Source organism: Apis dorsata, unplaced genomic scaffold, assembly GCF_000469605.1.
Source record: "Apis dorsata unplaced genomic scaffold, Apis dorsata 1.3 scaffold_370, whole genome shotgun sequence".
NCBI classification, from domain to species: Eukaryota; Metazoa; Arthropoda; class Insecta; order Hymenoptera; family Apidae; genus Apis; species Apis dorsata.
Window position 1 is genome coordinate 100,820 of NW_006263634.1, and position 9,990 is coordinate 110,809.

General features: G+C 32.1%; 2 protein-coding genes across 3 annotated transcripts in view; one reads left to right on the forward strand and one right to left on the reverse strand.

Moving 5' to 3' along the window:
* The window catches only part of LOC102676473 (sex-regulated protein janus-A-like), a 67,294-nt gene that overhangs the window by 35,307 nt on the left and 21,997 nt on the right, over positions 1-9,990 (reverse strand). The gene's annotated exons all lie outside the window — the stretch shown is intronic.
* LOC102676236 (phosrestin-2-like) overlaps positions 1-9,990 on the forward strand; it is a 49,013-nt gene that overhangs the window by 18,601 nt on the left and 20,422 nt on the right. The window contains exons 4-6 of one of the 2 annotated variants that reach the window (XM_006618693.2): positions 3,044-3,094; positions 5,691-5,826; positions 6,356-6,502. In XM_006618693.2, coding sequence (XP_006618756.1) covers positions 3,044-3,094; positions 5,691-5,826; positions 6,356-6,502 — 334 coding nt within the window. The remainder of the gene's footprint in view (positions 1-3,043; positions 3,095-5,690; positions 5,827-6,355; positions 6,503-9,990) is intronic. The other variant, XM_031511951.1, reaches the window with a different exon arrangement.

Sequence of the window (9,990 nt, forward strand, 5' to 3'; positions counted from 1 at the left end):
GTTCGTCGCCCACTCCCACGCACGGCGAATTCCGCGCGTACGTATCGTGTCACGGAGATCTTGGGCCGCTTTGTGCTCCCCAAGAGAATTAACTGCAGAATTTCGTGTGCGTTTTCGAGTGGCTATCTGGACAACGGTGATGGCAACGAGATTCCGCGGAACTCGCCCTCGAAATGAAACAGATTGCGCGCAAACAGCATGAAACTACCCCATATATATATATATGGAAAATTGAGCCACCCTTGACCCGAAATCTCGAAATAATTTAATCATAGTCGGGCAGAAATTTAGAAAATAAAATAACTTAACTTTTTAAAAAATAACTCAAGAGGTTGTTAGAGATTTTTTTTAATCCTTCTTAATTTTTTTAAGAAGAAATTTAAGGATCCAGATGCATCCTTCAAAATTAAATTTGTTTATTTTAAGATCGATGTTATATAATTTGCAATATTAATTCTATTGGGATATGGTAAACAGAGAAAGGTAGAAAGGTATCCGTTGTTTCGCTTTTAAGTTAATCGTGAAAAATAATTTGAGCAATTCAATATGAAGATATTATTGTAGAAAAGAACAAAGAATTCAATTTATCCCAAGTTGGAGCTTCAAAGAATTAAAAAATACATCTTTGAAATCTTCTTTAAACGGTTCAACCCAAGAAATCCTCGCTAAAAAGAAAAAAAAAAATCATCTCACGAAGAAGAAAGATCACTATAAGAAAAATATTCAATTCTTATCCCTCTCGAGATCCTAAAGATTACGAAGTTTTCTCTCCTCTTGCAAAACGATCTTCAACTTTTTTCACGCGTTAAGATCTAAGACGATAACAACAAAAGAAAGAAAAAAAAGAAGAATATTCGAACGCATGAAAGATCCGTCTTATCCCTCGAGAAAGATTAAAGATTAAAATATCAATTTCTTTCCTTCTCCTTTTTTTTAAACTCCACGTCAATTCGAAGAACACATAATACGAACGAAGAAAATAATTGCCAAGATGAAACGTCGTTGAAAGAATTTTTAACGCGAGGGGCTATAAAACGTTGAGAGGGATCTTTGGAGATCTAATAATTCGAGGAGAAGACGAAGGTATATACGACATAATAATAGAGAAGCAAGCAAGAGTGTCAGGGACGATGAGAAGAGATCAAGGCTTTCGAGATAACTTAACGCGTATTCACCATTACGTGTATAATAATTCGAGAACTAAACTCATCATTTCCCTTGTGCTTATCTTGTTAGTATCTTGTTAGTATTTTGAGCGGTGTCGAAAAAATAAAGTTACTCGATCGCTTATCAAAATGGTTTAACAACATTTATATATTATAAAGCTATTACTCAGTTAATCCGCTTTTCACATAACCTCGACCCCGTTTGCCATTACAATTATTTTCGATAAAGTTTATTAAATGAACGAGTTACGTTTCTTTCTTGCCCACGTGACTTTAAAAGAAGGAAATTTAAAGTAATTCGTTGTATTCTTAATAAGTAGAATTTTGAATATTCTTTTCTAAATAAATTATTGATATTTATTAATAACTTTATCTGGATCTAATGAATGAATCGATATATAATAATAAAATAATAATAAAATCATCGAATAAAGAGAATAACAATCGACAATAAAACAACACACACGAATGAACAATAGAACTTTCACAATAGGTTGTTAGAAGATCTCGATCTCTTTCCTCTCTCTTCGTTTCATTCGAAATTCTAAATTCCAAAATTGCACATTCACGAAAATGCCTCGAGATAAATTCGATCCAAAGCAAATCGCTTCGAAAAAAATAATATCATCGCACAAATAAACAGTTTTCAATTCCTCCAACAGTTTACACGAGAAGAAATACATTCTCGCGAAGCTGAACTGATTTTTTTGAAAAACGATTTCGACGAATAAGCCGCGATGTACAATAAATAAATGTGGCGAGATAAATAAATAATTGGCAAAAAAAAAAAGAAAAAAATGACGAAAGTTTATTTATCGAATGATTGATCGAAATATAGAGGAGAGGAAACGAAGATTACGACGAGTTTGATGATAGAAAGAGAGAGAGAGACAGAATAATATACATAGCTTGTAATTTCAATTAATAACTTGGCCACGAATAATACCAATCATCAAATTTATCGATGAGACACGAGTTTAAAGACGGTCTAAAGATTCCAAAGGAAAAATATTATCAAATTATCGAGGAATTTAAATTTTTCAAATTAAAACTATATAGTTTTAATTAGAGTGGCATTTTTAACATTATTAGAACGAAAGATTTTAGGATATATTCAGGATCGTAAAGGTCCAAATAAAATTTTGATTATAGGATTATTTCAACCTTTTAGTGATGCATTGAAATTACTATCTAAAGAGTGATATTTCTTTAATTATTCAAATTTATATATTTATAGACCAATAATAATATTTTTATTATCTTTGATATTATGAATTTTATATCCATGAATTTATTCAATATATTATTTAAATTATGGAATTTTATTTATAATATTAGTTTTAGGTATAGGGGTTTATCCAGTATTATTTATTGGATGAATTTCAAATTGTAATTATTCTATTTTGGGATCTATACGATTAATTGCTACAATAATTTCTTTTGAGATTAATTTATTTTTTATAGTTTTTNGTTAATAATATTAGTTGAAAGATATTCATTTTATGAATTTATAAATTATCAGAATAAAATTAAATTTTCGGTTTTATTATATCCATTATATATTTTAATATTTATAAGGATATTAATTGAATTAAATCGAACTCCTTTTGATTTAATTGAAGGGGAATCAGAGTTAGTTTCTGGTTTTACACACCACGATGATTCGACTTCTACCACGAACTATATAAAACAAGTATTCTTCCATCGTCTTAAAAATAAAACTTTCTTTTTTTAAAAAGAACGAGAAAACAAATCGTAGAAGGTTTGAAAATTCGAAAGAGAAAGAGAGAGAGGGGGGAAGAAAAATAAATTAAACGATGAAAACATCGATATCCAAATTGCCAGTGGAAAAATTAAATTCGAATTATTTGTTTCAGGAAGGTGGAAAATTCTGGTGAAAACATTCCGGACACGATCAGCAGTCAAAGGTAAAATTCTCTCCATATATATATATACATACTTGCTATATCTTAAATGAAAAAAAGAAAAGAAAGAGAGAGAAACATCCGGTGGATAATCAAAAACTCTCCCCTGCCCCCTGTTGGGTCCCCTCGAAGGGGGTCTGTTTCGTGCGAGGGAGGGTTTTATATAACAACAAATCTCCTTGTTACGCCCCCCTTACGATGGAAACAAACAAACGAGAGAGAGAGAAAGAGTTAAACAAGCGAAAACATTCTTAGGATGTGGAACATGACGTAAAACGAGGAGCACAACAACTATCTGGTGTCTGTCTCGTAAAAAACTAAAATACCACAAGATCCAAGAATAATTCTTTCTAACAGCTGTGTTGGAAATTTCAGAAACGTTAGAAAGTAGAGAAAACATATGAGACACAATTTATGACCGTCAAATTATAAAGTACGCTCGTTCGAATGATTAGAAAGAGGAATTTGTCTGGAAATTCTATAAAAATTAATTAACGACGAGCACAGCTTTTTTGGCGTTTAATTAAAAGGACACGGGAAAAGTTTTTTGCGACAAACAAGTATCCATATAATGGAAAAATTGTTTTAATTAAATCTTCTTCGATATACTTCGATAATACTCAAGAATTCGAAGCAGCCATTTTTCAAAAGGAAATTAATATTTTTCTTTAAAGCTCGAAGTTTAACTCGCAATTTAACGTAAATAGGAAACTCCATTTGCTTCGAAAGAGATATTCCATGTATTATTGATCGTATTCCTTTCTCTTTCGCCTTTCCTTTGTCTGTAAAATTATCCGCAAATTTTATTCCTCGTTTAAAAAAAAAAAATAAAAAGACAGCATAAAGGAATGATATTCGTAATTTTTCTCGATGATAATTGGAAAAGTTGCCGGAGAAAAATCGCGACGCAACGTGTCCACAACACCATGACACGCCTCGACAGCGAGGGATGATCCTTGGAACAATATTCATCCCCCTTCCCTCGATCGAAGGTACAAATATTTTTCCAAGAAGCGGTTCAAATTTTCCTTGAAACTACGCGCTGTCACTGTGGGTCAAATAACGAAACACCTTCATCCACTGCTTTATATCCTATATGCGAGTTCCAAGGTTCCTGGTAAACATTCGTCACCAGCGTCGACAAGATAATTATACACGTACAAGTTTTGTTTCTTTCTTTCTTTCGCTGCGAAACACGAATATCGCGTTTCACGCACGATGGAAATGTTGACTGATATCTGATACGATTGTGTCGAAAAAAAAAAAAAAGAAATAAATTATTCTACTTCCTATTCTGTATTTCTCTTGATCGAATGATCAGAACGTCAGATCTGAATCGATTATAATAATGGATTTCGTGTTTCCTTTTTTTTTCTTTTTAAACTAAGAAATATGAGTAAAATTAATGTTATTGGCGAAATAAAAATTGATAAAAATTGTCAAAATTTGGATCGATCAAAGCGACACTTTTCTTTTCTTTGATATACAGAATCGATGGGAAAGGAAGCTAATAATTCCAAACTAGACGAGACACAATTTTGAAATTGCCGATTCGTGGCCCGCCGGATATTTATTCGACCATTCAATCCAAAACCGCAATCAATAACCGTTATCGATGATACATGCAAATACGATTGCAAATCGAACCTCGATAGACGTATAAATATTTTAAAACTTTCGCGTAATAACTTTTTTTAAAAATATTTATTTATTCTCGAAATTTCATTTCTCGTAGCAAATTAATAATATAATTTTGCGATGTTTCTTAATTTTTTTTCTTCTTCAAAAACAATATAATATTGGATACGCGAAGTAAAAAAATTACTCGTAACGATAATGTCGCGATAAGATTTGTTCTTGGCGAAAGGGTTAATCGATGATTGGGCTCGTTGATTAGGGATCGATAATATCGTATGACATCGCAATAAATGCACCCGTTTCCATCCAAATCGTGAAATTCCTGTGCAATTATTAACCGGCGTAATCGTCGATGCGAATGAAAATTGCGAATAAAAAAATTAATTATTAAATTAATCATCATATTTCGCGTGCACGCTTCGACTCCAAGAATTTTATAAACACACAGCGTCTATTTTCGTCGGGCAAGTGTTCGAAAGTTTCGAAAAATTTAAAAAAAAAAAAAACAATATACACCGTGAGTGTATATTTTTTTCCATATAATATTTTCAACGTCGATTTTTCTAGAAAAAATTTTATTTGTTTTACACCCTGCTTTCTTTTTTACGATTCATTCGAATTATTATCGATTCGCCACTTAAAAAAAAAACTTGTTATTCCTTTGCTTCGATTTATATTATTGCAATTTTTTTTTAATAGAATTTTTGTTTCGTAAACTTTGCCCATGTGTATATAACAACCCGTTTCGTTTCTCCTTTCGAGAGCAAAACTATTCGAGACTCGACTTTGAAGGAAGTAGAGTGCATAATTAACCGCTTGATGATTCTGCACCGCTTAAACGCGGCGCACAATAGCTCGTCGAGCAGAGAAGAGAAATTTAATTTTCTCCTCTGTTTCTCGTTTAAACCTCTTTCCTCCCGAGAAACCAAACAAACCACGCACTCTTCCTTATGCTCCTCAGGGTGTACAAGAAATCGTCGCCGAACAACAAGCTCACTCTATACTTGGCGAGCAGGGATCTGATAGTGAGCGAGGCGAAAATCGACAAACTGCAGGGTGTGCTGTTGACCGACCCCGAGTTTTTGCAAGGTAAAAGGGTAAGTATCGAGGGGTGAAGTTTAAATCTCGATTAAAATAGTTCTAGATTTTTTTTTAAATATAATATTAACTCAATTATTAAGTTACTTGTTATTAATTAACGATACGCGAAACCGTTCAATATTCAACTGAAATTCAATATTCAATTGAATTTCTTCTTCTTTGATACGGGAGGGTAAGAATAAAATTAGACAACTTGTCCATTTTATCTTACCTTATTACATTACTGTATACAAAGAGAAGATATATTATTCTTCGAGAATAAAATTGGAGAAATTTTTGTATCTTTTATCGAATGGAGAAAATCGCATAAAATCGTTATTCGATTTATTTCGAAGAGTTTGGAGTAGACTTTAATATTTTTAATTGTAAAATAAAATTGGAGAGATTGTATATTTTTCTTTTTTTTTTTTTTTTTACACTAAATAATCGATTAATTATATCGATATTTCGAAGTGAATTTGGAGGCATAAAAAAATACTTGCTGTCTTCATACATTCCCTATTAATTCGTATCTCTGTTTTCAAGGTATTCGGGCAAATTACGTTGACTTTTCGTTACGGGAGAGAGGATGAAGAGGTGATGGGGCTGAAATTTTGTAACGAGGCGGTTATGTGTATCGCGCAACTGTACCCGCCATATTCCGGTGCTGATCAAGAAACGACGCCGTTACAGGTATGCGCGTGGATTATTAATTAAATATTCATCTAAATTCTACGTGGATCGTTACGAATGATCTAAATACACAGAATACTTTATATAACTATAAATACTTTTATAGTTTTTAAATTAAAATTGAAAAATTATTCCATCGAACGATCTCTTTCTTTTATTTTTTTAAGAGAAAATAATATTTCGACGAATCAAAGAATTTTTCAATGCTAGAATACAACACGAGAAAAATCATATCGTTAACCTTTAAGAAACGAATGGAATTTAATTTGTTAGAATAGGAAATGAAATTGTAGATAATTGATTCAACATTAAGATGATTTGTTATAAATAAAAAATAAATTGATCATCGTGAATATTAAAATTATTGCAAAAACTTGGATCAAAGCATCCAATCTGTTGCAATAAATAACAGGGCGAAGAAGGACAAGAGGATAAAGTTCTTCGATTAACTTTTAGAAATGAGAGAGAGAAAGAGAGAAATTCTTTAATTTGCGATCCGCATTTTTTTTTTACGATATTTTGTTATCAAGCTAAAAGAGAAATCCTCGTTTTCTTTCTTTCCTCGCCTCGAAGCAAGAAACGACAGAGGGGACATACTCTTTTTTTCTTTCACGAGAGAAATATAAGGGTAAAGATGAAAAAGGGGGAGAGAAAAAGAAAGAAGATTTAGATAAAATTTCTCCATCGATCAAAACCATGCGAAATCCGTATTATTCGAGATAACAGATTCGTAATCGATTAACGAAATAAACCAGCTCAACGATCAATTTCGTGCACCGATAATTATAAATTTATAACCTGCGCAACGCCGATTGTTAACTACATTAGAGGATCCAAGTATTTGCTCACTTGGGCGTGAAATTCAAACAGCTTTCTCGAATCAGTTGCAGATCATATCTCCCAATTTCAATTTCGAAATTTCAAGAGTTGGGAAGAATTGCAAAGAATTGCAAATAAAAAGAAAAGGAAAAATTGCAAATAAAGCGAGCTTTTAAACGAGAAATATACGTCTCTTTGAAATTATATCGAATCAATTGCAGATCATATCTTTCAATTTCAATTTCGAAATTTCAAAAGTTGGAAAGAATTGCAAAGAATTGCAAATAAAAAAAAAAGGAAAAATTGCAAATAAAGCGAGCTTTTAAACGAGAATATACGTTTCTTTGAAATTATATCGAATCAGTTGCAGATCATATCTCCCAATTTCAATTTCGAAATTTCAAGAGTTGGGAAGAATTGCAAAGAATTGCAAATAAAAAGAAAAGGAAAAATTGCAAATAAAGCGAGCTTTTAAACGAGAAATACACGTCTCTTTGAAATTATATCGACGATAACTATTGTCTTGAAGAACAAAAGAGTGTTATAACTCACGCGTATTTATATGTACTGAACAATAATCTGCAGTAGAAGTGAATCCATCGCCTGTACAAAAGCAAACCAGAAGGTGGATAATCAATGCTTTTCCATTGATTTATCCGGAAAGAAGGAATTTAGCTGTTGGCTCGGATCCAAAGAAAAGAAAACGTATTTCAGATCAAGAAGAACACCGAGTATCAATTAGACTTGGAATATTTATTCGAAATTTATATTTTTATCGCCTCTATGGAATGGAATTTAAACAAGAATTTAATTAATCGTTTATAATACACGTATTGGAGTATTTTATATTTTTGTACATTTAAATATTTCGTTTTAAAAAAAATTTCCAAATATCGAAACGAAGGCGTAATGATGCATAAAATTTGTATTTGCGGGCGAATAGAATCGAAACTTGTTGGGAATATTGAACTTTGACGTGATTTTTAAACAATTAATTCACTAAGCCAAAATTAATCTAGTTTTTCAACAAATATCTTCTCGGATTTAAAATAAAAGAAATGTAAATTTGAAGCAACATTTTCAGAAAACATAGTGTTGGGTATGAATCGAGCTCGAACAAACAAGAATAACTCGAAGAAAATAATTATGTACTTTATTCACGAGGAAGGATTAACGAATTGATTAGATATATTTCATTAATTAGCCACGCTTCGTGCAATCAATTCATCTATTGTACAAATCCATCGATGGATGAGATAGAATGGAAAAGGATCGTTGAATTAGAAAGTAATATCGGGCGGAATGAATCAATGCGCTTCTTCCAGTTCTTTTAACCGTGATAACGTTCGAGCGTTATGCGCCATCGAACACGAACAGAGGAAACAATATTCCCTTAGAATTCTGTCCTGAATGTAACGATTGTTAAAGATAATTATTTTATCATTTCTTCTTCAAATCATTAAATAAAATAAATAATATCAAGCAACTAGTGATGTTTAAAGTAGGAAGTAAAAATTTACTAACAATTGTGTTGGGGATGATTCGTTTGAAATGATAAAAATCGTGTCTAATTCGAATCCTCATCAATTCTTAACCTAGCAACAACCCCTTAATTAATTCATTTACAAAAAGAGGATTTCAATAAAATATCGTGTAAAATATACAAAGTATATTTGAAAGAGAAAAGAAAAAAACATTTTAAATTATTTTAGAAGCCGTTTGTCAAGTCCAGCTCGACATTAGAGCCTTAAGGGTTAGACACATTCTCGATCATAGAATTAATTAATTAGAAAACATTTTAAAACCATTGAGAATCTATCAAAATCGATTTGGAACCGATATGGCGCCCATCTGTCTACTCGACAGCGGTTAACCATGGAAGGTGTTTTGAGCAACAACAAAATGTTAAGAGGGGTCTCTCTCTCTCGATAGATCGTTGATCCTGTTGGAAATGAACCGTGTTAAGCTTATGGAGGGCGGGATGCGTGTTATATGGGTCGTATGCCTTGTAACGTGATACGCGCCACGAACAACGTGCATCGAACCGTTCCGAAACAACCCTCCTCCTCCTTTTTCTCCTCCTCTTCGTCGCCCAAGAAGGCACGAGGCTTCTATCTAAAAGGCTATTACCCAGCTTCGTTCTTTGAAATCTTTCTATTGAACTAAGAGAGAGAGAGAGAGAGAGAGAGAGATTGGAATAAATGCATAAGTGCATAGTGGATGAAGGATAAGAAAGAAGGATAGATGAAATTGTCGATCACGTTCACGATATTTCAATATTATTAAATTTCGCGAGAATATTGGACGCGAGAAAAAGTTTGTCTCTGAAATCTTTGAAATGAAAGCGGGCTTGAGATGCGATCGTTGAATTGAAAATTATCAGGGTAAGGTATGTGTGTGTGTATTTTGTTGGTGAGGAAATAAAAATACCGATTCGATAAATTCATTTCTCGTGTCGAGAAATAGTGAAGATCTTTGAAAATAATATAGGTAATAAACTTCGTTTCCCACTTAACAAATTGAATCTTTGGAAATATCTTTGGTTTATAGTTAAAAAAATAACTTTGTTTTTTGATTTTCAAAGAGAAGAAATATTGGGTTTTATTTTTATTAAAATAAGTTGTTATTTATATAAATTTGTAGAAGATATTGGATTTTTTTTTTTTTTT